Source organism: Oryctolagus cuniculus, chromosome 7, assembly GCF_964237555.1.
Source record: "Oryctolagus cuniculus chromosome 7, mOryCun1.1, whole genome shotgun sequence".
NCBI classification, from domain to species: domain Eukaryota; kingdom Metazoa; phylum Chordata; class Mammalia; order Lagomorpha; family Leporidae; genus Oryctolagus; species Oryctolagus cuniculus.
The window spans coordinates 163,196,636-163,223,523 of NC_091438.1; the positions used below are offsets into that span (position 1 = coordinate 163,196,636).

The following is a 26,888-nucleotide window of genomic DNA, read 5'->3' on the forward strand; positions in this document are numbered from 1 at the left end:
CAGTCTCCCATCAAGACCGGGGCTGCCTGCGAACGTGGGCGGAGCCAGCGAGGAGGGGAGCCCCACCCTCAGCACGGACGTCCCAGCACCGGAACCCAGGGCGCCCCGGACCCAGCGGCCCGGCCTGGGGAGGGGGCAGAGGTCCTGTCCGCTCCTGCCCAGGGCTGGGGTGGGGCCTTGGGAGCTCACAACCAGAATCTCAGCCGGGAAGGTGGCATGGGCGCCACCCACGGCCACCTTGGGGTCTTTCTGTGCCGGGCTCTGCTCCGCCCCCCCAGCTTGGGGTCTCTGAGCAGGTGCCTGTCCTGGGCCACTGCGCTGGGGGCACTGGACGGAGCCGGCCTCCCCCGAGGTGGATGGAGCCAGCCTCCTTCCCTCCTTGACCGCCCAGTGGCCGGATGCACTGCCCACCTGCTGGGCTCTCCATCTCCCCCCACCCCCGCCCACTTTGCGTCTCCCACAGGTCGGGTTACAAGGAGCCTCATGGAGGCTCCGCGTCCTCCAAAGACCAAGATGGACAAGGGCAGCACACAGCCGGGACAGGGGCACTAGAGGGGACGGTGTGGGCTGACCTCACACTGAGGCCGCCGCGTACGGCAGGTTCCAAGGCTTCCTCCTTGGCCTTGAGCCTGCGGAGGGCTGGTGCCGCCCCTTCCTGGTCGCTGGCTCCTCCCCGCAGGCAACCTGCCCCAGCTCCTAGCCTTGGCTGTGCCCCGCCCCGGGCTCCCCGCCCCTCTGTGTGTTCCGGGGGCAGCGCCTCAGGACGGCTGTCACCGTCCCCTTCCCCCGTCCGTCCGAAGGTGCCGGGCGGGCTCCGAAGGTGCCGGGCGGGCTTTCGTGGCTTGTGGTGCAGCCGCCCATTCAGCACAGATAAGCCCCTTTAGAAACGAGGGGGAATTGAAATCAGCGCCTGAGTGACAGCGGAAGATTTATCCCCTGGCCAGACAATGCAGCCCCGGGCGCTAATCTCCCCCGACAATGCGCGGCCCCCGGCCCCGCGCAGGCCGTTCCCACGATGGCGCTGATTAGCAAGGTGCTTGGATGGCAGCCACTATCTCTCAAGGAGGAGTGTTTGCTCGTCCATGGGGTCGGCGGGGGAGCGGGGGAGGCGGCCTGAGCCCATCTCGGCTCCGGCTGCGCACGGCCAGGGACACACCTGGGGAGGAGGCTGCACCTGCTCCCCCCACCAGATGGGGAGTCCTTGTTCCTCAGTGACACCTGACCCCATCTGTACAGGTCACCTGGAGCTTGCTCCCCCCCCCCCACGCCAGCCCTGGTCTTTAGGGGGTAGGGAGACCTGGGGAGACCTGGGGAGACCTGGGATGAGGGCAGACCCGGCTCAGTGCTGCCCCAGGCAGGGCCCCGGACACTCGCAGCCACTCCAGGTCCTCCTGCCTCCTTGGCTGGCAGGTGCCTCCGGCCCCCCTCAGGACTGTGACTGCAGGCCGTGGACGCCGCTGGGGGTGCCCTGTGCAGGGACCCTGGCCCTCAGGTTGCTCCAGGGGTCCTGAGGCTGCCCCCTCCCGTGTCAGACGGCCCCACGCACCGCCCAGCGCCCCAGCAGCGCAGCAGCCCCCACTGCACCCGACAGCACCCCCAGCCCTGTGTGCCGCTGCCGGCACCACTGCCCGCTGCGCTCAGCCAGAGGTGACCCAGAACAGAACTTGAGAATCAGAGAGGCAGCCGAAGCCGCTTTCTCCTGTTTTATTTTTCTAGAGTGAATATTTTATTTATTTATTTAAGCCGCAGACGGACACGCAGAGAGAGCTCCCAGCCGCCGGTGCCCTCCCCCAAAGCCTGCGACAGCCGGGGCCGGGGCTGGCCAAGGCCAGGAGCCAGGAGCTCCGCCCGGGTCCCCCACGTGGGTGCAGGGGCGCAGCCATCACTTCTGCCTCGCAGGTGCGCACCGCAGGCAGCTGGAACAGGGAGCTGGGAGGGGACCCAGGCCCCCAGCCGTGTCGCCCCCAGAAGTCACGTCTTACCACCGCCACGCTCGTCTGCACAGGGTGCCTGCTCCCAGCGGCCCCTGCGGGAGCTGACCCCCGCCACGCCCCCCACCACGACGCTGGCACAGGACTGCGACCCCACACATCCCCGGAAGGCCCCGCTCCAGGTGCAGACTAGTTTGTGCCGGTGTCAAGGAAACAAGGCTCCCTGCCCAAACCTGGCGGGGGGAGGGGGGCGTCAGACACGCAGGCTGCCCCCCGCAGCTGGCTGCAGCACCCCCTTCAGAGCTGGCCTGGGCGTCCCCTCCTGGGGTCCTCCCCCACCTCAACCCCTCCCACGCTGCCTGGGATGCCCAGCCCGAGGCGTGGGGTCCCCCGGTGCCTGACCCGGGTCCAGCTTCCTGTCCTGCACGCTGGGCAAGTGGCTGACCCGGCTCATCCAGGGGAGGGAGATGTGGTCCTGGCAGTGGGGGTGTATCTGGGGGCATCCCCAGGCCCCTGTCCTGCGGGTCCAGGCCCACGTCCCCAAAAGCAACAGGAAAGCCAAGGCTCGGCCTGCAGAAGGCCCCCAGCCCAGCCCGAGATTGGCTGGAAGGTGCTCAAACCTACAGACGGCCTGTGTCCATCCACCCTTCCCAGAGAGCGGTGCGGGGGCGTCCGGCCCTGGTGTCCACCTCTCTGGCCAGGGACTAAGACCACAGGCCAGAGAGCAGTCCTGGGCAGGGGTCCCTCCATGCCCCCTGGAGCCCTCTCTATGCTCCTTAGAGAAAAGGGGGTGGCGAGAGCCAGGGAGAGGGGTGGGGGCAGCGCAGGCCTTGGGAAGCCCAAGCGCTGGGAATGGCGTGGGGAAGGTCCATCACACCATGGCCTGAGCCCTGGTCAGCTGGCCTGCAGCCGAGACCCTGCCCCTTAAAACATGAGGGGAGGGGACCAATGCCCCAGCAGACCCAGGGACACAGCTCAGGGACCCAGGCGCCCCCACACCTGCCACTGTGGGAGCCTCACCCGGGCCACCTGGGCTGGCAGCCTCCGAGGGGACGGTGGGGGACAGCCGCTCACAGCTGCCCAGGGGAGCCCCCGGGCCTGGGCCTCTGCATGCCCACCTCTGCGTGCACGGTTCCTCCCGCTAGGGGCCACAGAACCTTTCCTGTGACCCGTGGACGCAGGCCGAGCCGACACAGGAGGGCGCCTGCTCCCGGGGGCTCCAGCAGGTCTGCAGTGAGGGACGCGCAAGCACTGGGGAGCCGGGAGCCCACCCCTGCCGCACACCCGTCCCTCAGCCCCCAGGGCCCACTGAGCCCAGCCCAGCGCTCGCCTCTCCTCCCACACAGGCGGGGTGCAAGGAGTCTCCGTGGAAACTCTGCATCCTTCGAAGACCAGGATGGACAGGGCAGTGTACAACGGGGGCTCTGGGTCAGGGCACCCTCGGCTGTGCTCTGCTGAGCTCTGCTGGACCTGGGCCTCTCTCAGGGCCCCACGGTGTGTGCGCAGAGCCAGAGTGGACGCCGGGTCCACATATTCAGAGCTGCCTCCTCCGGAGCCCAGCCCCCCCTCTGTGAACGGAGCCCCCAGGAATCTCGTTTTGCAATGAGGCGTTCCCAGGCCCCTGACAGTCTGGGAGCAGGTGGCTGGAGCTCCAGGCTCGGCCGGCGACAGGTGGGCTCCTGCTGTCTCCTCTCACTGAGGTCCGCGGCCACCCACAAGCCTGCTTGCAGATGGGGGCGGGTCCTGGGAGAGGAGCCGGCAGAGTCGCCCCGGGTGGGACCTGCTCGGCCCTCCAGGACACATGGCCAGCAGGGGCTGCAGCACCCACGGGGGTGGGCAGACACGTGGCCAGCGTTGGCCACCCCTGGCCAGTACGCAGGCCCGGAAGTGGGCAGGAGGACGAGTGGCACCTCCTGCAGCGCTTGGGGTTGTTTTACCTCCTCAAAAACCAGGCACGCGGAAGCAGGGCAGAGGTGCCCAGGTCAGGGTCCCTGGGGGACAGACCCCGCCCCCCGCCGGGGCCCTGAGCCCACAGCCCCTAGGGAAGGCAGGCAGGAACCCAGCACTGGTCCCAGACCAGTCACGACGGCAAATCTCACTGGCGACGGCAAAGCGGGGTCCTGACTGGCCCCCATGCCCACCGACGTGTTCCCCTTTCCCGCTACAAGGGAGATGTGGCGGGAGGGGCTGCCACAGGTGTCTCTGGGGAGTCCCCAGGGGGGTGGCAAGAGTGACATCACCCAGAAGATGACGCCCCGGGAGCAGGGGCTGTAGAGCCGGGCCCGGACTCCCTCACGGGGACGCCAGCCCAGAAGCCCACCCTGCGGAGGCTGGGTGCAGTCCGGGAGACTTCCTGGGACGCGGCAAGGCCTCTGTCTGGGCACCACAGCCGGGGCCGGGGCTCCTCATGTCCCCAACCTTCCCTGCAGCTGCCCATGCCGCCCGGGCCCTGGGCAGCCTGCGACCACCCTGGCTTGCCCTGGACGAGCTGACCCCTGGATTCCCGGGGAGAGCTCCTCGGCCTCCAGGAAGTCCTGGCTGCCCGGCTGAGAGACAGCAGCTGGGCTCGGAGGACCCGCCCCCTGGCAGCCGAGGCCTGAGCCGGGGGGCAGTGGGTCGGGGTGGGGTGCGTGTCAAGGTCACGCCTCCTGTGAGGCCATCCAGCGCTGGCTTCTGTGCAGCCCCCGAGCTGCGGGGACACCCGGCCAGGCACGGGGTCCACAGCCTGCTCGTGGCGATTACCACTGAGGCTGGCAGCCAGGGCGAGGCCGGTGGCCCCATCTGGAGATGCGGGCGTGGACTGGGACAGGTGAGGAGACCCTGGGACCAGCAACGTCCAGCAGAGGCTCTGCCCCTGGGAGGTCCAGCAGCCCTGCCCTTGACCTCTGCCACCCACGACCTTGGCCACCCAATGCCGCTGCTCTGCCTCACTCATGCCTGCCTGGGAAACGGGCCTGAGGCCCCCGAGCGGCCGCGCACCCCCTCACACACACCTCGCGTGGCCGACACAGCAGACGGAGCTGGGGGAAGGTCCGACAGGTGGGTCAGGGGGAGAGAGGCTCCCAAGGGGGGCCGAGCGCCTGGCGGCGGTGCCCCCCGGCTCTCACCGTGGTCGGTCGTGTAACCCAGGCAACGCCCCCCGCCCCCCAGGACACCGAGCAGACGCTACTCACCCCACACCCTGTTCCAGGAGCTCCCCCGGCCGCCGGCCCGCGCCCAGGTCCCCGGTGCACGAAGGCAGCAGTGGGACTAAGGGAGCCGGCGGGAAGGCACCTGCGCTGGCGAAAGAGGAAGCGGCCAGGCCCGAGGGGAAGCGCAGCCCCGCGGCCTCGCAGCCCGGCGTGGACGTGTGGGTTCTAAAAACAGGCCCGGCCGCCCCCCCATGACCTCATTCCTTCCCGTGCAAGCTCCGTGGAGATGAGGGGGACCCCAGGGTCGGGGACAGCGGGGGGGGGCTCAGGCGGGGAGGGGGCACCGGCGCGGGGCCGTGGGGACGCAGGAGAGGCGCCGCCCAGGGCAGCCCAGGCACACGCCCCAATCAGGAGCCAGGCCACGGGGAGGTGGGTGCCCAGGGCCAGAGACCCCGAGACACAAGGGGGCACAGCCTCCCCCTGCCCTGGGCCCGCAGTGCCCACACCAGGGCACCCCTGTGTAGTGACCCCTGACCCCAGAGTCAGCCCCCAGAGCCACTGGCTGCCCATCCCCCCGGGAGGCCAAACCCGAGGCTCCGCCCAAGATCCACCTTCAGAGCTGGAGCCTGAGCAGCAGGGGCCGAGGGGGCCGAGGGGGCCGAGGGGGCGGCCAGTCCACCCCGCTGCCCGCCAGGATGGAAGCCGACCCATGACCCCACACCCCACCTCCGCCAACTTCCCGCCGCTTCTCCCCGGGGGCGGGGCTGTCTGATGTGCACCAAGGGGAAACTGAGGCACACAGGGCAGAGCTGGGCCCAGGCCACCGCGCCCCACCCCAGGCTGCTGTGACAAGGACACATTGTTCTCCCTCCGTCCCCCCACAGGACTCAGCTGGTCAGCTGAGGGGGCATCAGGCCGCCGGCACCCGACTGCACGAGGCCCTGCCCAGGAGGCATCGCCACCGTTTAGGCCCTTCCCACAGCGTGTGGGGGCCACAGACATCGGTCAGAGCCCAGCTCCCGGCCAGTGCCCCGTGGGGACAAGCCCCAAAGCCAGGGTCATCCACTTCCCACCCACGGGAGAGACGTGGTCCTGCCCCCAGTGCCCAGCCTGGGCCTGCCTCCAGGAACCCCCGTGCTGTCCTGGAAGGGCTGCAGGCCGTCAGCCCAGGGCTCCGGCCTCTGCGGCTCCACGTGCAGCAGGGAATGCCAGGAGGGAAGCCCCAGCCCCTTCCTGGGCCCAGGAGTCAGGCCAGACTCCTCCGGGAGCAGGTGCATCACCGGGCGTCCCTATGCTGGCAACAGCAGCACACCCAGGGGAGCCGGGGAGGAGCTGGGGGGTGCGGACGACCAAGCACAGGTGTGAAGGACACCTGCCCAGTCCGGCTCTGCAGGCAGGGCCCCCTGGCAGGGCAGCTGCAGAGGCCGCCCTCCGACGCCCGGCTCAGGGCTGCAGATCCCTTGTGTACCTGAGACCGGGGGGGGGGGGGGGCAGCGGTGCCCTAGGAGCGGCTCTGGTGTGAGAATTCTGGACAGGCGGGGGTGGGGGAGGCTTAGGGGGGGCTACAGAGGCAGCCGGGCCCTCCTGGCCCCCCGGGCGGGGTTCCTCTTTCGCTCGGCCAGCCCTGCTCCTGCCTGGTGCCTGGGCTCCCCCGACCCGGCACACTCAGGTGTGTTTCTGGGTCACGGCGGCCACAGACCGCAGTGGCTGCGGCCACCACTTTCCCCAGACCGAGGCCGCTGGCCACTGCCGCCACTTCTGTCGGGCACTTCCTGAAACAGGCGGCCCGACCACAGGGTCACAGGAGTCCACACGCCCGTGGCGACAGCTAAAAATGCCTCGAGCTCGGGGGCATTTGCCGGGAGCCCCCTCCTCGTCACCGCTCCTCGCTGAGTGTGTCGGGGGTGTCCCGGGCCGGCCCCGCCCCCGGCTGCCCCGCTCCCTGCCGCCTCCACTCTGTCCTATGGCCGCCCTGCACTAGTCACCGCTCAGTGCGGTCAGCACCAGCCGATGTCTGCCACGCATCAAGGGGCCACGGGCGGGCTGTCCACTCAGGCCGCCGGTGAACCCCTCCTGCCAGCCTCCCTCCGCCCTCAGTCCTGGCCTGCTCGTCACAGTGGGGAAGGCACAAGGGGGACGCCCTGCAGCCCTCACGTCCACCCCGATTCGTTCGAGGGTCTCCAGAGACCGAGGGGCGTGGCTGGGCCGAGGAGCAAGAGTGGAGTTTTCTGAGGGCAGGCAGCCCCCTGCCGGGTCACAGCCTGGCTGTGTGGACACAGGGCAGGCAGCCCCCTGCCGGGTCACAGCCTGGCTGTGTGGACACAGGGCGAGCAGCCCCCGCCCCGGGTCACAGCCTGGCTGTGTGGACACAGGGCGAGCAGCCCCCGCCCCGGGTCACAGCCTGGCTGTGTGGACACAGGGCGAGCAGCCCCCGCCCCGGGTCACAGCCTGGCTGTGTGGACACAGGGCAGGCAGCCCCCTGCCGGGTCACAGCCTGGCTGTGTGGACACACAGGGCAGGCAGCCGGCGTCTGCCCAGGGGCCTTCAAACACCTCAGGCTCAACACAGGACCTCAGGCTACTTGACAAAGAGCTAGCCTGGGCTCTGCCCTGACTCTGGGCTAGCCTGGGCTTAGTCCCTGACTCTAGCCTGGGCTCTTCCCTGACTCTGGGCCAGCCTGGGCTCTGCCCTGACTCTGGGCTAGCCTGGGCTTAGTCCCTGACTCTAGCCTGGGCTCTTCCCTGACTCTGGACTAGCCTGGGCTTAGTCCCTGACTCTAGCCTGGGCTCTTCCCTGACTCTGGGCCAGCCTGGGCTCTGCCCTGACTCTGGGCTAGCCTGGGCTTAGTCCCTGACTCTGGGCTAGCCTGGGCTTAATCCCTGACTCTAGCCTGGGCTCTTCCCTGACTCTGGGCCAGCCTGGGCTTAGTCCCTGACTCTAGCCTGGGCTCTGCCCTGACTCTGGGCCAGCCTGGGCTCTGCCCTGACTCTGGGCTAGCCTGGGCTTAGTCCCTGACTCTAGCCTGGGCTCTGCCCTGACTCTGGGCCAGCCTGGGCTCTGCCCTGACTCTGGGCTAGCCCGTGCCTTGTGAGGGGTGTGGGTAGGGGAGAATCTACGTGCCCTGGCCGGGTCGGGGGTGTGGCCTGCAGCAGGCCGGCGCCCAGGCAGGCTCCTTCCCTTCTCGGCCGTCTGCTGTCCGGAGGGAGACTGCAGGCCCGATGGCCCAGCCCCTTTCTTGTACCTCAGAGCCTGCACACTGGGCACTCAGATTGGCCCAGCACTTCAGGACCCCTGGAGCTAAGTGGACGCGGTCCTGCCCCGTCCCTGCACTGCACCTGGGCTGCCCAGCCCACAGGAGGAGGCCCCCAGCTGCCCAGCGGTGCCCGAGGCAGGCTCTCTGGGAGCCACCCACAGAGCTCGGGGGTCCATCCGATGGCCCAGGTGGACGTCCAGCTTCCACTGACCACAGATGACCAGGAGCGGTGCACCTCAAAGACAGGCGCTGAGCAGGCCCCCTGCACGTCCCCAGCCGGTCCCTGCCCCTGCTCCAAGGCGGCTGCAGACCCTCAGGTAAAGGAGGCGGTGTGCAGCAGGTCTGTCGGGCGGGCCCGGCACTCGTGTCCTTGGCAGCTCACCCTGACCTCACCCTGCTCCCCGCAGAGCCACACGAAGTCACTCGTCACCCGGGGCCCCAGGCGCGGTCCCCGGCCCCCTCGACCACCCGTGGTGTCGCCTGTGCCCTGCAGCCTGGTCCCGGGCCCCCAGAGCAGCGGCCGGCTCCGTCTCAGCCCCCACACTCGTCACACCCAGGGCGCTCATGGCAGCTCCCACGACGCACGGTGTCCTCCAGCGAGGCCGCCCCCAGGCGCCGGCCTCTCTGCCCTCCGTGGCACACGCGGTGGGGGTGGGGGTGGCTGCTCAGTCTGCCCAAGGGCCTGTCCCTCACGTCTAGGCCGGGGACACCCCACCCCACCCCCAACAGCGACAGGCGGTCACTGCAGCCCCTCCCGGGGCTGTGGGGCGACCTCGGCAGGTGCTCGGCCTGGGTCCTGGACTCCCTCCGTGAGGGCAGCAGAATCCCTCGGGGGCTGCCGTCCGCAGCAGGGCGGGGCGTCCAGGGGGCCGTGGGACCGCTCAGCCCCTGCCCGAGCCCGCAGGGGTCTGTAAGTGCTCCCTCGGGAGCCGACGTGAGCGGGAGGACGTGGCTCAGAGCAGGACAGGGAGAGGAGCCGGCACAGGCAGCAGCCCTGGCCCCAGCCCGGTTCCTCTCCGGGACTCTGGGAACCAGCACGGCCCAGCCTCGACGGCCCGGGGCTCCCGGAAGAAACAGAAGAGGAAGGAGGCAGCCATCTCCGGGCAGGTGCGGGCTGTTCCTCCCACGGAGGTCCAGGACGGCCTCCAGGCCCCGGCAGCCTCTCCCCGGGACCCGGGCTCCCCACCCACACATCACCAGTGTCCGAGAGTCTGGCTCGGCTGCGTCGTGTGACCAGCCCCTCGGGGCTCGAGCTGCCCAGCCTGCCGCCAGCCCCCTCCCGGCGTCCTGCTCAGTGCCCTCGGGCTCTGGGAATGTAGGGGGAGGCGATCCCGTGTGGAGTGGAGCCCCCGCCCCACCTCGCAGTCCCTGCGCTCTGCAGATGCCCACAGAGCTGCCCGGCGGCTGGCGTGGACGCCCACGACGCTGGCGGGAGCAGGGTCTCCAGGCTCCACAGGAGCCTGCACGGGGCCCCAGCCCACGTTCTCATCTCCACCCCCCCCCCAGGAACACCTGCGGCGGCTTCCGGAACCCCAGTCTGACGTCCCACCCGCTCTCCAGGGAAACATCGCATCCCCTTCGCAACGGAGCCTGGGAGCCTGCGGTCTGGCTCGGCCCGGAGCTGAGACTCACGGGTGTGGTGGAGCCAGGGCGTGCAGGCCGCCTGCCGCCCAGCCGTGCGCACCCTGGGGCGGAGAGGGCACCACAGCCTGGCCCCTCACCTCCGTGTGGGCAAAATGCCCCTGGATCCGGAGGACTTTCCACGTCACACGGGCTGGCCTGGTTGGTGGGATCCGGCTCAGGACCACCAGGAAGCCCCTAGCCAGCCTGGCGGGCGCGTGGCACTTTGCTCAAACCAGAGTCCAGCGCTTGGGTCTCCCAGCTGGCTCCACTGGACGGGGGCTGCAGCCCCTGGGGGAGTCGGGGGCCCTCAGCTTCACCCCTACCCCGCCCAGCCACCCCAGGCAGTGGGGACGCCATGTGCCCCTCAGGGTCTGGGCCCTGTGAGGCAGCCGGAGTGCTCTTCCATCCCCTCTGGACAAGGGGGGGGCCGTGGGGAATTCCCGGGCCATGAGTGGGTGTCGCATTTCAGGGGTGCGCAGTCAGGCTATGAGCAAAGGCGGCGTCACAGCCAAAGATCGAAGGGCGTAGGGCAGGCAGGGGCCCCTGCAAGCCGCCAGGAGGGACGCGGGAACAAACGGGCCCACGGACGCACGGAGCCGTGCGGCAGCGCGGTCACGGCCCCCCAAGGAAGCTGCCCTGCGCGGGCCGTCCGTCCCCTCTGGAGGCGGTGCCACGCCAGCGCCCGCGTCCTCCCCACACTCGGTCCTGGGTGTGCGGCGCAGGCCCGGCCCGGGCCTGGAGGAGACGCGGGGCTCCGGGAGTCGGCCAGCGCCAGGCCGCAGCCCCCCGCCCCCGCCCCCGACAGTGGCAGCTGCCCTAGAACAAGCCACGTGGGGAGCCCTGCCCGGCAGGGGCGCTTCTGCTTAAATTAGGAAAATGTGTCCCATAAAAGAGCCGACTGAACAATGCGGGTTTTATGGGCTGGCGGTGTCCTGACGGGGTTTATTTTTCCTGCACAGGAAGGCGAACAGGCTGCTGGGCTCCCAGCGTTTCCGCCCCCCTCGGCCTCCTTAACAGGAGCCCCCCCAGCCCCCTCAGCGCCAGCACGGGGCGAGCGAGCAGCACGCAGCCCCGGGGCAGGCAGCTCGGCCGGCCGCTGGACCCGGGCTGGGCGGGGAGTCAGCGGCCCCACACCTTCCAGGCCGTCGGGTGCCGGTGTGCACACAGTTGGGGGGCTCCTTCTCCAGGCAGGGGCAGCCCCCCCACCCCCAGAGGGCGGGGCCAGGCCTGTGAAATCCACCTGAGAGGCCAGCACCTGGGGTGGACCTGGAGCGGAAGGCAGAGGCGATGGGGAGGGGCGGGGGGGGCAGCCGCTGCCCCTGCCCTCTGTAGACAGGTGTCCCCGGCCACGGCTTCCACTGCCTCCAGGCAGAAATGCCCCCGGGTTCTTTCTCCCGGGAGGAGGAGGGGCGCGGGGCCGGGAGAGGGGCTGCACCGGGCCGGGTGGGGGGGTCTGCAAGCCGGTTTCTTTCCTGCTCTGTCACCCCAGGACGTCTCTCAGATGGCCACTCTCGCAGCAGCAAGGATCCGGGAGCCTGCCGTCCCCACCCGTGTGTGGCTCCCAGAGCCGGGCCGGGCCCAGCAAGGGGCCACAGAGGGCCCTGGGGGACGTGCGCCCTCGTGGAACCAGGGCGCAGGGCGGCTGGGGGGACCAAGGGCAGGGGCTGCTCCCCAGCTCCCGACGCACACACGCGCCTGCCTCCCGGGAACAGGGATTTGTCAACAACCAAGGACTTGCGGTCCAAAGGCATCTCAAGGTTATTAAAAAAAAAAAAAAAAAGGCAAGAAGGCAGGAACGCGAGCGAGTCTGTGGCGGCACAGCCGGGAACTGGCGGCACAGCCGGGAACCCGCGACTCCGGCCAGGCCGGGCCCAGGCGTCCGGGACGCAAAGCCTAGGGGCTTTCTGGCCCCAGAACCACCGGCAGACGCAGAAATCACGGCCGACCCGAGTTTCCTCCTGGGATCCAAAACCCCCTCCCACAAACCCCAGACACGCGAATTTCCTCATTTGGGGTTGGGTCGCCTGCCAAGCGCCAGGAAGGACCCCTCAGCTGACCCCAATGTGGGAAGCGCGCTCCTGCCGGCTGGGGCGTGGCCAGGCCAGGGGATGGAGCCCAGGGCTCCCTGTCCACCCCCTCCCAGGCCCCCAGGCAGAGCCGAGCGCGGCTGCAGGGGTCTCTCTCCACAGGTCTCTCTGCTCGGCCTTGCCCTGCCCCTTCCCTGCGTCCAGCTGCAGGCTGCTGGGTCTGGATGGCAGAGCCGCCCCCGTCACCTCCCAGGAGGCTCCTTGCTCTCCCAGCTCAGCGTTCTCTGCCTAAATAACAGAGGCAGAGGCGGCACGGGGGCAGGGGAGCCAAGACTCACGCGTCGGCTCCAAGAGCAAAACTCAGTCAAGTCTCCACTCTCAAGGTCACAGGCGGAGGACAGGGACGGCTGGCCTGGGCCTGGGGACGGGCAGGTGCCGCCAGCACACGCCACAGCCCTGGGGGTGGCCCGGCAGTGCCAGAGCCCTGCCCTGACCCTGGACAGGGCAGGGGGCAACAGGGACCTCGGCCTTCACGAGCCACTGCAGGCCTGGGAGCGCCTGGGAGCCAAAGCGGGCGGCTCCAAGACGGCCGGGAGTGTCCACGCACGGCGGTGAGGGCCTGGGCCAGGCCCCGCCCGGGCCAGCACCTGGGGGCTGTGCAGACGGAGCACGCGCGAGGCCACCCCGGCCAGCTTAGGCTGCCCCTCCCCGTTCTTCCACCCAGTGCTCGGCAGTGAGTAGGGGCGCAGCAGCAGGTCACCGGGCGGCCACCCCAGGACACGCTGAGGCCCCCTCCTGGGGCTACACGAGGTGCTGGGCCTGCGGTCCAGCCCAGGGTGTGTGTCAGGGGCACAGGACATCACATCCCAACACCAGTGCCAACCAATGCCAGGACGCCCCCCTGCAGGGCCTCCTGCCACGTGCCCCTGCGGCCTGCAAGGTCCACCCGGGAGCCCTGGAGGTGCCCACCAGGAGGGGACCGGGCGCTGTCCCCCAGGGACCATCGCGGGTGCCTCGGAGCAGCCAGGGCCCAACAGCTCGCAAAGAGCAAGGGCCAGGCTTTGAGCCGGGTCTGCCTGAGCCCCTGGTCTGTGCCGCCCGCTGGACCACCAGCCCCCGAGAGCAGGCACCCGCTAGGAGGAGGGTCCACCCGGCCTGGCGGCTTGCAGCAGGGTCAGGGTGCAGAGCTCCACACCTCTGAGTGGGGGCCAGACCAGGCAGCCTCAGGACTTATCCTGACGCCCGGCCCAGCCCACCCCACGGCTGCCAGTGGCCTCAATGATGGCTGTGTCTTCTCAAGGCTGCAAGGCCCCTGGCAAGCAGTCCAGACCCTACCTGGACCCACCTCCCGATGGCCAGCTGTGCCCCTCGCCCATGCACTGGCACAGGGGGCAGCAGCAAGGGCCCGCAAGGCTCGAGTGGCCAGCACCTGCAGCAGGCACCACCAGCCTCAACCTCACCTGGCCGCCCCCACCAGCTGGGCTGGGCCCGGGAGCTGTAGCCCAAAGCAGCTCCTGCCCCCCGCTGTCCAGCGCACCTGACCCCCGTGGTCCCCGGTCCCTAACACCTCTCAGCCCCACTCCTTTTTCCTTAAGTGGGCAGGACTCCCCGGGGACGGGCATAGACGCGGCCTCGACTCGAGTGCTCCAGGGCGAGTGTGTGTGGACGCTGCTGCCGGGCTCGGGTGTCCAGCGACAGCAGCCTCCGCGCTGGGGCCACACCTCAGATTTCGGCGATGGAGCAGCCACAGAAAGCGGCCGTTTTATCGCAGCCCGCGCGAGCTCGACGCTGCCTGGCCCCTGGCCCCGGGCATTCCGTGCCTCCCAGGGGGCAGATAAGCCACAAAGGCCTCCTGCCCGCAGCGCTGCCCAAGGCCCCCGCACCCGAGGCGGCCGGAATCTTCTTACGGGGTCCCAGGGTTCGGATCGAATGTCCCTTTGAAAGGACCAGAGGCGGCCCCCCAGGTGCTGCTCTGGGTCTGTGTGACACCGGATCCCAGGGACTCCAGCCCTTCCTGCCCCACCTGAGGCGACGAGCCTGCCAGGACCACGGCCCCCTCCCCCTCCTCTGCCTCCACCCACAGCCCCGGAACGAGGGTCCTGCGCACCCCGACACGGTCTCTGCCTCTGAGTCCATGCCAAGGTCTCCGGCACAGTCCGTGGCCGACACCGCCGTCTGGTTCACACGGCCGGGTGTCAGCAACGTGCCCGACACGCGTGCCTGTGCCGTGCACATGTGTGCAACACTGCCTCCTGCACACGCGCACGAGCAAACCAGCGGCAGACGAGCCCCACGGTCCCGCAGTTCCCCAAGCAGGTCCAAGGCGTGTCCGTCCCCCTCCGGGACAACCAGGGACATCACGGCAGGAGGGGGCACAGCGCGAGCTCCCCACCGCCAGCCCAAAGCAGCCCGCACAGATAAAACAGCCCCCATCCCCAAGAAAGCTGAGCCGGGGACCCCCGGGGGCAGGGGCAGCCCAGCGCTGTGGCCGGCTGCCCCCCACCGCCTCCATGCCCCGACAGACCCGTCGGGTGCCCCCGGCAGTGGGTGTCCCCCGGCAGGGACAGGCTGACCGCGTCCCTGGGGGTCTATTCACCCCAGCCCCACAGAGGAGTCTGTGGCTCACTACTGAACCGTGCAGAGCCAGCCCGACGTGACGTGCATGCCAACGAGACCCGGCCACGGCGGCCCCCCCAGCCCCCAGGACAGAGCTGCCCACGGCTCCAGGTGCTCCCGTGGGTGGAACAGAGCAGGGCTGCATCGCCCAGCCAGGAGAGGTGTCCCCCAGAGGCTCGTCCAGGGGCCCAGGGCAGGCTGTGGCCTGCACACCCACGCACAGAACTGCCTTTGGTCAGAGAAAGTTCCAGAAACCCCACACGGCTGCAAACGATGACAACGGTGGTGCTGGGGACAACGATCAGGCTCCAGTGTCCCGGCAGGACTGGCCGGGCTCCGGCCTCACTGCCCGCCAAGGCCGTGCCGTACAAAGATTGCCCGAGGGGTCTGCCGACACCCACCCCCCGGCACCCGCACGCCGACTCTGCCCCATACGGGCCTCAGCCCAGGCCTCCAGCCGCCCCACGCTGGGCCCCGGCGCAGGCGCTCACGGAGGCAGAGTGGACCCCAGGTCTGCTTCCTGGGGCGGGGGGAGCACCCAGCCCTGGGAAGCAGGGCGCTGCCCCGGCCTCGCTCTGCGCTGGAGGCAGCCGTGGGGACAGCGGGTTAGGGGGTCGCGGCTGACTCCTAACTGAGACCTCCGTGTCCCCCGCACACCCTAGCCCTGGTGCCGTCTCTGGAACTGAAGGCAGCCCCGGGCCAGGGTCTCCCGGGGAGGGGTCTGCAGGCTCCTCCTGTTTGTCTCAGTCTCGCCTACAAGAGTCCACAGGGGAGGGGAGGGCCCTGCCCCCCACCCCGGCTGGCCAGAGCTGCTCTCCTTGGACCTTCAGGGGTGACCCTGGTCCTGAAGCGACAGAGAACAGAGTGTGTCCCCTGGGGGCCACCGTGACTTCACAGGTCCTGGCAGGATGGGGGCGGTGTCCTGTCGTGTCCTGTGGTTTGAGTGGCAGAAGTGACTGGCGGCCTCTCGTGGACTACGGGGGCCTCTGGGTGTGACTGGGGCGCTGCAGGCTGGTGGGGGGTGGTCCCGGGGGTCTTCCCACCATGGCCTGGAGCCCCCAGTCACCTCCCTCTCCCCAGTCCTCCCTGATGGCCTCTGGGGCTGCTGCAGGGGCAGTGGCTTGGTCCCCATTCTGCATAGCCAGCTGCAAGGAGGTGGCCTGGCCCCCAGTGCGTCCCCCCTCTGTGCCGTGCCAGGCTGCACCAGCGGCATGGTCCGGGTTCCCAGGAGGCTCAGATGCAGCCTGGGGGACCCCCTGCTCCTCTCCAAGGGCCGACCAACCCCTCCCCACCGTGCAGGTCAGGACCCCGCCTCGCTCACGCTGCCACCCTGTCGGGGGCCGGGCCGCCCCCCCTCGCCCCGGGGCTGCGCCAGCTTCTCACCCTCCCCACGGCCACCGGCCTCCCCCGCCCGGCGTTGAACAAGGGTCTGTCAGGATGCAGAGGCAACCTAACACCCACGTAAGGGAACCTGGGCAGAGAGGACGGGCGGGAGCTGCCGGGCGCCCCGTGGGGCTGCCCAGAGGGCCCTGGCCGAGTCCCCCAGCCGTAATTAGCAGAGCAGATTCAATAACCAACAGCAGCGTTTAGCCGCTTTATCTAACCTCTGGAAGGCAGGATCAACACCTGCCGCGGAGAGAAAGTCGCGGCCCGGCCTCCTGAAACCAGAGAGGCCCCGGCCGGCTTTCGGCCGAATCCCAGCTCTCGCCTCCCGCTCCCTGCAGAGCTTTTGTTCACCAGGGCGCTCGGCCCCACGTGCAGCAGCCCAGCGGCCCCCAGCGCGGTCACACGCGCACACCTGCGTGCACGTGCACACGCTTGCGTGTACACACGCACCTGCGTGTGCACATATGCACGACACACAGCGCACACGCCTGCACGTACACACGGCACACACAATGTGCCTGCACACACACACGGCACACACACACACATGTGCACACACAGCACACACCTGCATGCACACACACAGAGGACACACAATGTGCCTGCACACACACATGCATGTGCACACATGGCACACATGCCTACATACACGCACATGGCACACACATGCATGTGCACACATACAGCACACACGTACGCCTACACACATGCACACGGCACACACATGCATGTGCACACATACAGCACACACATGCGCCTACACACATGCACACTGTACACACACCTGCATGCACACACACGCCACACACAATATGCCTGCACACACATGCACACACACATGCATGTGCACACATACAGCACACACATGCGCCTACACACACATGCACACTGTACACACACACCTGCATGCACACACACGGCACACACACCTTCATGTACACACATGACACACACGGCACACACATTCATGTGTGCACATACAGCACACACATACGCCTACACACATGCACACGGCACATACACGCAGTCCTGAGAACCAGCAAGCGCTCTGAGCGGTGGAGTCCACGTCCCCTCCTCCCGCGCTGGCGGTCAGCAGTGCCCGGGGCTGCGAGGCCCTGAGTTACTGTTGTTTCTTTTCCCCCGGGGGCGCCGCTCCCGGCAGCCCTCACGCGTGGCCCGGCTTTCAGAAGAGAGCCACGGGGGCGCGAGGAAGCCACATCGAATCACTTCCTCTCCCTCCTGCCGCCCCGATACACCAACCATCAGCCCAGCGTCGGGGCTGCTCCGGCAGCAGAGGGCGGCGGGCAGGCCGGCGCGAGGCGGGGGTCCGCCGCAGACCCCCGCCTCGTGATGCCGCCCGTGGCCCGGCTGGGAACAGAACGCCCCATTCAGGAGGGCGCACCCGCGCCCGCACCCGCATTGCAATTCAATCTTCTCGCGCGCAGACCCCTCATTATCTCGCAACCCGACACCCACGGCATCCTCCTGCAGTTTCTCAGGAGGGCCCGGGATTATCCCAGCAGCCCCGGTTCCTCTCGGTGTCCTTCTGGGGGTGCCCGCCGATCGTGCCCCCCCAGGCTCCTCGCTCCCCCAGCTACCAGCGCAGACCGGCTTGGGGCCGCTGCCTGAGAGCCGGGGGGACGCGGGGTAGCCAGGGAACCCGAGTGTCACTTGGGAACCGGAGTGGCCTGGATGGGGAGCCCCGCATGCAGGTGTGCACACACAACACGCACACGCGTGTGCGCCAAAGGCGACCTCAGCAGCGTCGGCCGCAGGCAGGGTCTGCCCCAGGGGCCAGACCTTCCCCGGCACCGGGCAGCTCTGGCCCGCAAGGCACCACCCTCAGGAATGCATCAGCCTCTCTGGGAACAGGAGCTGTGGTGAGGAGGGCAGGGAGCGTCTCCGGGGGACAGCAGGTGGCAGAGGGCAAGCAGGAGGCCACCGTGCCGCAGGCTCCCCGGCAGTGGGCCCCGGACGCTGTCCTGCAGGCTGACCACCCCCCGGGGGGAAGCTGTGTGCATGCCGGGGCCCCGCTGGAGGGGTGGGAGGGACGACCCCCAGCCCCCTCGGAAGGTGGCCAGGGCAAGCCCGAGGCACACACAGAGCTGCCGAAGCAGCTTCTCCCCTCCTGGGCCGCCCGAGGAGGCGCCCGGACGCCCTGGCCAGAGCAGGAGAGGGCGCTGGCAGGGGCAGTGAGCATCGCCGCCCAGGGCCCCGCGGCCGGTTCTGCCGTCTCCCTCCGGGCCCGGCCCGCGGCGAGGGTAATTTCCCGTCTTTGTTTAAACGCCTCTCGGGCTGGGGTGACCGGGCCTCTCTGACAAGCCTGTCACAGCCCGCTGGGCAGGCACAAATGCCCGCCCCTCCCACCCATCCACACTGGGCCTGGGACCCTCTGCCCGCTCGTGCACACGGGCACGGAGGCTGACCCGCGTCCCCGCAACGCATCCCCGGCTGCCGAGCCGCCCGGCCCTGCCTGGCACAGCCCTCAGACAAACGCTTCGCACTGGAAGCTTCTCACAGAGGCGCAGGAAAACCTCACAGGCCCCTCTCCCCTCGGCCTTTGTGCTGGGTCCGGCCCATCCTATGCCCGCGGGCGCAGTGCAGGGCTGGTGTGGGATGGAGCGGGGGCTGTCCTCGTGTGCTCAGCCCGGTGGCCGCTGTCCGACCCTCAGCAGCTCAGCACCGAGGCCCAGGGCCCGCTGCCCTCAGGGACAGAGTCTGGTGGGCACCGGCTGACCTGTCCATCTCCGCAACAGGCACCCAGCACGGCTGGAGCGGTCTCGTCCCACCCCGAGCTCGGGCGCCCGTCTTCCCCTGGGCACCCAGGCCCTGAGAGCATCCCAGCCTGGTGCAATCCAGGCCCAGGGACAGTGTGCCAGCTCTCGGCCGGCGGGCGTGTGTGTGTGTGTGTGTGTGTGTATGCCAGCTCTCAGTTGGCGGGTGTGTGTGTGTGTGTGTGTGTGCACGAAGGCACCGATGGGAATGAAGCCGTGGAAACAAACTCGAGACCCTGACTCCTGCAGGAACCCGGAGGGAAAGAGCCGGCAGACGCCCACAGCTGTTGCCCCCCAGGACAGAGGTGGGGTGGCCCAGCGGCGGGGAGGGGCGTGGCTGGCCTCGGAGCACGCCTGTCGGAGGGGCTGCAGCCGGCTCCGGCACCTGTGCCTCCTGCCTTGGAAATAAGAGGGAGCCCCACGGGGACGTGCGGGGTTTGGTTTTGGGACACGGCCCCCTCGCTGGCACCCTGGGGAGCAGCGCTTGGGGACGGCTCCACCGCACCCCCACGAGGCTGGCTGCCCACAACCTCGGCCTCACCTGTGCACACCTGCCGGCCTGCACCTCACCAAGGGACCACACGACCACCAGGAGGCTGACCACCAACAGAGTGGAGAGAAAAGCAGAGCTCAGCCCGAGCGCTTGTCTGAAGGGAGACGCGCAGAGGCGCCCGGCAGGTTCCCGGCACCCCAGCTCCCAGCAGGAGCCCCTCAGGACCCCCCCAGCAAACGCCCCCTGCCCGGCCCGGCCCTGCTGGCCCTCGCCTGCGTCACAGAGGCGGGCGTCTGGCGGCAGCACGGCCGTGGGATCTGCACGTGGCGCACGGAGCCCGGGTTCCTGGGACCTGGGCAGGAAGGGCCCGGCCGAGCCCCCTGCACCTGAGCCGGCAGGGCCGGGCCCCGCGTGAGACAGGACTCGGTATTTGCACCAAGTGTTCGGCTTTGTCGTCCTTTCTAAAGTGAGAAAGTAGACAAAGCCACTTCCACAGCTCACCCAGCGGCCAGCGGACTGCAGTCCCCGACTCCCCCGGGCCAGGGACCCGGCGCAGAGCAGAGCCCGGGGCAGCGTGCCCGGGCCTGGGGGCGTCCCCTGCGTCCCCTCACCCACCTCTGACAGCACGAATTTCCTGCCAGGAAGAAAATTCCAAATCCATCGAAACCGGGAGAAGGGGGTGGGGCTGGTCCTCCCCGAAGCAGGAAAGCCCAGGAGCTTGCTGGTAATCGCCCGGGAACCCCCCAGGACCCCCCTCACTCCAGCGATGGCCAGCAGCCTCTTCCTCCTGGCGTGCCCCGGCACTCCCTGGGGCAGGGCAGGGCGGGACACAGACTTCCGCCCGGGGACGCGGGGCTCGGCTGCGCCCCCTCCACACCACACAGGGGCCCGAGCCCCCTCCTCGCCCCAGGCAGGGCCTCCCTCCAGCACCACCCAGAACAGGCGAGAGCAGCAACCCCGAGCCACAGCCCGAGGCGGGGGCAACGGCCCCTTCCCGCCCCCAGCAACCGCGCCCTGGGCTCAGCCACGAATGGGGCTGCGGGGCACTGCACGGACCCCCCCACAGGCTCACACACATGCTCAGACACGTGTCTGCACACTCATAAACACACGTGCACACCTGCACACACGTATGCATTCTATCCACACACATGCACACGCACACGAGTGTTCACACGGGTTTAGACACTTATGCACATGCGCTCAGCACACGGATGCCCACACAGGGTCAGACACACATGCTCACACGTGCACACTCACGCTCAGACACACCCCTCACAGCCTGCACTCCGGCACGTGCACACGCGAGCCGGGCGCCCACCGAGAGGCGGTGCCGGCCTGGGCCTTTCCGACTCGACTCGGTGCCGGTGACAGCCTCGGTTTCCTCTCCTCCTGAGCTCCCCGGCCCCAGGTCTGGACTCGGGGGTGCGGTGCCCGCAGAGCCCCACGTGCTTACCCCTCCCCCAGCCGAGTGGGCCCGTCTCGGGGTCCCCGGGCCCCGTGCCCCCAGCCACCTCCAGGCTGGTCGCCGGCCAGGGCGCTGAGGGACGGGTCCGCGTGTGGTCTGCTGGGAGGCCGGCTCCAGCGCCTCGACCTTGAGCCGGGCACACGCACCGGCGTGTGAAATGCGCTGGGAGAACACGGAGCCGTGTTTGGGGCGAGAAAGTATTCACAGGACCGAGCCATGTTTTAAAATGATTATAAATTATTTTAACAGTGCATTTGCAAAGGGTTATAAAAACAGCCATAATATATTTTTTTCCTTAGATTCTAGAATTACCAGTGTGACAGCTAATGCAATAATGATTTGTTTCAAATGCCAGTGTTTAAGCTGTATAAAGCTGATTTTATACATTTTTCCAGTAGGCCGCATTGTAGTTAATGAAATTAAACACACCAATCGCATTTGTCCCCAGGGGACGAGGAACTGAACACACCACTGGTTTATTTTTTTATTAAAATAAATTGCAGCCGGCAAGATGGACTAATTGCATACAGAATTGAAAAAGAAACATTCCATTGATATAATTAAGCCAATTTTCATGGACAGAAATAGTATGGTGGATATAAAATACGCAAAGCCCTCACTGGAATCCAATATGCCTCCTTTTTGCACAAAATGTTAACTATTAAACAAATACGTGTCCCCCATCCCCGGGCCTGGGGCATTGTTCTCCGGCAGGCTTGCAGTGGCCGGGCGGCAGGGGCCACCTCTCCCTTGCTCAGGCCCGGGAAAGCTCAGGAGCACCCTGGCCAAGCCTCCAGGACAGACCCAGACCCCAGCCACCGACTCCTTCTACTGCCCGCAGCTCGGGTCCAGCCGCCGGCGGCAGCAGCTCCATCCCTCCCGGAGCAGGCGGCCGCCCCCGGGGCTGGGCGCCCACGGCCGCCGCACTTGCTCCAGGCAGAAGGCAGTGAGCCGACGAGAGGTGTGGACATGGCCAGCCCTGCCGTCCCTCGCCGTCCCCTGCCGAGGTGGGACGGGAGGAGCCGGCTCCTCAGGCAGCGCGCGCACTGGAAGCGTTTGGAGCAACAGACCTGTTCCAAGTGGCACAGGGGCTTCAGGCGCTGAGAGAGCAGAGGACCCGGCCCGCGCGGGGGCCGGTGCCACGCCAGGAACCGCGGGGTCGCGCCCGCATTCCCGCGGTGCTGCGTGGCCCTCTCTGCCGGGGGCGCTCACCCCAGGAGCTGGGCCGCTCCGGGGTGGGGTCGCGTCCACAGGAAGGGCGCCAGCAGATCCCAAGGCGCCGCCGGAGAGGAGCGGGCGGGACCCCCGTGGTGGCAAAACGACCCCCGGCCTGCGCCCCCACTGCCCGAGGTGGGCGAGCGCACTCCTGCGAGCCCCCAGGGGGTGCGGCCGGGGTCGAGGGTCCGGGACTGGGGGCGCGGACACACCGGGAGGATGGCGCCGGGGCTCGGGCAGAGGAGGGCGCCGCTCCGGGCAGGACCTGGGGAGCGAGCGGGGAGCGGGGAGAGCCGGCCCGCGCGCAGCCCCGCGCTCGCGGCCTCGCCGAGTTCCTCTCCCGCACGCGGAAGGCTCCGCGCCTGCGACGTGAGCCGCGGCTTCCGGGGCTCGTTACGCGGCTTTGATTCAAAACCTGATAAATTGTATTTAACGCCATTTGAAATTTTGAAACGAAATTATTCAAAAGATTTTTAATCCCGGATAATTTTTGTTGAAACTCCAATTATGCATCACCGTAATTACCAGCCCCAGCCCCCCAAGGGTCCCTAATTGCCTCCTAATTGAATAACACAGGGGCTAATCGCGCCCACCGCGGCCCAGCCAGCTCCCGCCTGCTTCGCCTCCCCGGGGGCCGTGGGGGGGCTCGCCCGCCTCCACCCTGCTTTTCTGCCTAAGGTGGTGGGGAACCCTGTCCCCTGTTCCCAGCGCTGTCCCCAAGGGGGACTCCAGGATCCCAGGAGCCTCGGGGCGGGGAGGGACCGGGAGGCTTGGCTCTCTCGCACCTGCTCCTGGCAGGGGACCCAAGGGGCGGCCCTGGGTGGACTTGGGTTGCTGGGGACCTTCCCCTGGAAGCCAGCCCAGCCCCCTCCCCAGGCTTCCTCACCAGCATGCAGCCAGGTGGGGGATGGCGGAGGCAGGGCCTGGGGCCCGCAGGGCAGCCCTGCACCCTGCCCCTGCACCTCAGCCTCTGCCTTTTCGCCCGAAGCGGGGCAAGGGCACCCGACTCCCGCTGGACATCTCCTGGCGCTGCTGCCCGGACTGGCGTTCACACAGAAAGTCCCTGCCCAGGCCCCAGGGAGCGCACCGGGGAGGGGGCGGGCTCACCCGGGGAGGGAGAGAATGCAGGGCCCCTTCAGCGCCAGCCAGAGCCTGAAGGAAGCCGACCGGCACCCGCTCACTCCCACCGGGTCTCACACACGCCTTCAGCACTAGGCATGGGGACACACGCGGTCCCCGCGCTCAGCTGCAGCTCCCTGTGCCCAGGACACCGTCACAGCCCTGGGACGGGGGCGGGGGGGTCTGTCACCGCTGTGGGGGGTTGGGCCCCTGGGGGCGGCCCTGCTGGGACACCTCTTCCCGGCAAGGAGTCCCCCTCAGCTGTTCTGCCGGGAAGGGGGGGCAGGAGGGCACCCCGGCTGTGCCAACCCCCCACCTGCCCCCCACGCCTGGTAGACATTTAGTTTCCCAGTGTGTGGCCAGCACTGCCCCAGCTTCAGTCGGGACCCTGGCCCTGGAAGACCCTCCTCTGCCCCCGCACCCAGACTTGAGGCAAAGGGGTGGTGGGGCCAGGGGGCAGCCCAGCAGCCGCTGCCCTTGGAAAGCCCAGCCCAGAGCCCCTATCACGGGGGCCTTGAAGCGACCTTGATTAGAAGCAAACGAAATGACAGCCCCAGAGGCACCCTCTGGGCGACCCCCCAAGCTCCAGGTCACAGGGTCACAGGCACCAGTCTCATGGGCCTCGCAGGCCCAGCCCAGGGCCTCGGAGCCGCCAACCTCAGCCTGGAAACCCGGTGCTCGCCCTGTGCACCCTGCGCTCCAACCCCCACGGGGACATGCAGGGAGCTGAGGCCCAGGTGCCAGGCTCTGGGAACACAGTCCAGCCCTCGGCACTTCCACAGCCTCAGCAGGGACCGGGGATCCTGCAGCCACACGCCTGCCACTGCCACCTTCCTCGGGAGGGCTGGGGACTGCAGCCCGCACGGTGAGCCCGCAGCGGGGTCCCCAGAGCCCGCCCAGCACGGTTTGGGGCTCCGGTGGGCTCAGGAGGGACGCCCAGGTAAAGGAGGCTGGACCCCACTGGGTATGCTTCTCCCTGCCAGGCCCAGGACCCCGCCAGGCACCGGCTCCGGCTCCGGCTCCGGACGGAGCAGAGCCAGGTCCCAGGCGGCCTGCCTCACCTGGCAAGGTGGGAAAGGCAGCGCGCTGGGAGCAGGCTGCGGGGCAGGTCCTGGGCCTCCGGAAGCGTCGGGGCGCTCGGGGTGCGCTGTGCCGCCTCTCGCTTGCAGCGAACGACGGAGGCCGGGGAGAGCGCGGTGCCTCCACCTTCCACTCCAGCTGCTCGGGCCCTGCCCAGCGCGGCCTGCACCCCGGGATCGCCGCTGCGAGCAGGCCGGCGGCGCGCGCACAACCCGAACACGCACAGGACACCCGCGCCACACACACTCCACGCGCCGCGGCAGGCACGCGGCGCGCACTCGATCCCGCGCCACAGACGCCAAACGCGGGCCGGGTTCGCACCAAGAGGGGTCAGAGGTCACGGGGCTCCGGGGAGACCGAGGCCAAGGGCGCCCCGCGGAGCGGCCCGAGCCGACGGCGGAGCCCGCAGGCGCCTGGCGGAACGCGGGAGCTGCTTTTCCCCCGGAGGGCGCGCGGCCTACGGCTGCGGGGGCCGCTGCGGGCCGAGCCGGCGGTCACAGCCAGGAGAGCAGCGGAGCTTCTTCGGAGACCGCGGCGAGTCCCGCGCCCACCCGGCTCCCGCTGGAGCGCTCAGCTCCGCGAGCTGCCAGGCCCGGCCGGGCAAGGGCCTGGTGGTGGCGCGGCGGTTTCGGGCGCAGCGGCCGGGGCGCCCCGTCGCCGGGTGGGCAGGCGGCCTGCGGAGGAGGGGCTGCAGGAGCTGGAGGCGCCGATCCCGCTCCGCGCGGCGCTCGCCACTTCGCTGCAGCCGGGCCGCGGCCGAGCCTCGGGAGCCGCGCTCGCCCGGCCGCGGCGCCGCCAGCCCCCACCTGCCCGCCTCGGCGGACGCAGCCCCCAGCCCGCGGGCCTCCCGCGGACGGCCACGGCGGCTGGGGCGCGGAGGGCGCGCGGGCTGCCCGGAGGGCGCGGCGGCGCGGGCGGCCGGGCGACACGCGGGCCGCGCGGCGAGCACCAGCCGGCGGAGGGCCCAGCGCGCGGGGCCCCGGGCTCGGCCCAGGACGGAGCGAAAGAGAAAGTAAGACCCGCGGCCGGCAGCGTCGCCCGGGCAGCCGCGTCCTCGCCGGGCCGCGAGGCTGTGCCAGGCGGGCGGGAGCGCGGGGCTCCGCGCGGGGACTCTCCCCGCGGCCCGCGCGGATGCCGGCCGGAGGCACCGCGCGGCGCCTGCCACCACGCGGGGCACCCCCTCGGGCAGCGCGGGTCCCAGCTGGGCGGCGGCGGCGGCGGCGGCGCTCCCGTCCGCCGCCCTGGTCTTCGCGGCCGCCGAGCCGGTGGGCGCCGGCCCGCGCCCCCTCCTCCGCCCCCTCCCCGGCCGGGGTCTCCCTCCTCCGCGCCCGGCTGGCGGACACCAAAGGCGGTGCTCTAGCGCCCACTATTTCAAAAGCCCGGAATATGACTTGGCCGGGGCTGGGAGCCGCTCGCAGAGCGAGCGCCAGAGCGAGAGCGAAGAGGGAAAAGTTGCTCTCCCCTCGCCTCAACTTTTCGCTAACTTTCGCTTTTCGCTCCCCTCCACCCCCGGCCCTCCCCCTCCGCCCCCCTCGCCGGCCCCCACCGCGCGCCTCGGGTTCCCGGGCCCGAGCGCCCGGCACGAGGGGGGGTGGGGGAGGGGGCTCGGCGGGGAGGGGGCCGGCGCCTTCGGGGAGCGCGCGGCCCGGGCGCCCCGAGCCTCCGCGCCGAGCCCGGCCGCCCCGGCGCGCCAGAGGCGGAGCAGCCCCCGGGCCGCGCGGCCGAGCCGGGGGCCGCGCCCCGACGCGCACCCCTGGCCCCGGGCGCCTGGCGGCGCGGCGCGGCCGAGCGCGGGCACTTACTTTTGGCTAGCTTCCTCGCCCGCGCCTTGGAGCGCATGTTGCCGGCTCGCGGAATCTCTCTCCTCCTCCTCCAGTCCAGGAGCGGCTACACACTATCTTCATCTCTCCAGTATTGTCAGTTTGGACACCTTCGCACATGCGCACAGAGCACTCAATCTGACACCCCTCGCCGGGGCCAAAAAAACTTTGCAATGTATTCATCATCTTCATCGTCGCGCCGCCGCCGCCGCCGCCGCCGCCTCGGCGCGGGAGTGGGGGGCTCCGCTCGGCCGGCCGGGTGCTCGCCGCTCTTCCCGCTGCCCCCGCCCCCCCTCCGGCGCGGTTCGGGCTGGCCCTTTAAGAGCGGAGCCCGAGCTGGGCGCTCCCGCCCGGGGCCCGCACCCCGGACCCTTTAAAAGGACCCAGGCGGCCCGGCGGCGAGGTGACGCGGCCCCCACCGCGCCCTGCGTCGCGCCCGCCCCGCCGGGGCCGCGGATGGGCCGGCGGCCGCGCCTTCGCACGCGCCCCGCCCGGGTCTCGGGGCCCGCGCGCCGCTCGCCGGGACGCGGGTCCGGGCCGCCCCAGCCCCGTTCACGGCATTTGGCTCCCAGTCGCAAGCTTCGCGCCCACAGTCGCCCCAGCCCGCGCGGCTCCCAAACTCTCGCCCCGGCCCCGGCCCCCGCGAGCCCCCGCCCCGCCGCTGCGCGCCGGAACCCGGCTCCTCCGAAGCCCCCGCCGGGTCCCGCCGCCCCCTCCCCTTCGCCCCCACCCAACGGCGGCCGCTTCGGGCTTCGCGGCTCAAAAACAACAGCGGAGGCACCGCCAGCTCCGCGCTCCGCCGCTGCCCCGGCCGCGGGCGGCCCTCGGACCCGCCGCCCTGGGGCCGCCGCGGGACCGCCGCGGGCAGCGCGCTCCGCAGGCACCGGGGGCGGCGCGGGGGAGGACGTCCGCACGCCGGGCGTCCTGGGCCCTGCGTCCCGCGGCGCCCCGC

At 69.8% G+C, this 26,888-nt stretch overlaps 1 protein-coding gene across 7 annotated transcripts in view; it reads right to left on the reverse strand.

The window, feature by feature from the left end:
• PRDM16 (PR/SET domain 16) overlaps nucleotides 1-26,293 on the reverse strand; it is a 249,413-nt gene extending 223,120 nt beyond the window's left edge. For all 7 annotated transcript variants that reach the window (XM_070077086.1, XM_070077084.1, XM_070077082.1 and 4 more), the window contains exon 1: nucleotides 25,919-26,293. In XM_070077086.1, coding sequence (XP_069933187.1) covers nucleotides 25,919-25,955 — 37 coding nt within the window. In that variant the 5' untranslated portion in view covers nucleotides 25,956-26,293. The remainder of the gene's footprint in view (nucleotides 1-25,918) is intronic.
• Nucleotides 26,294-26,888: the final 595 nt, after the last annotated feature.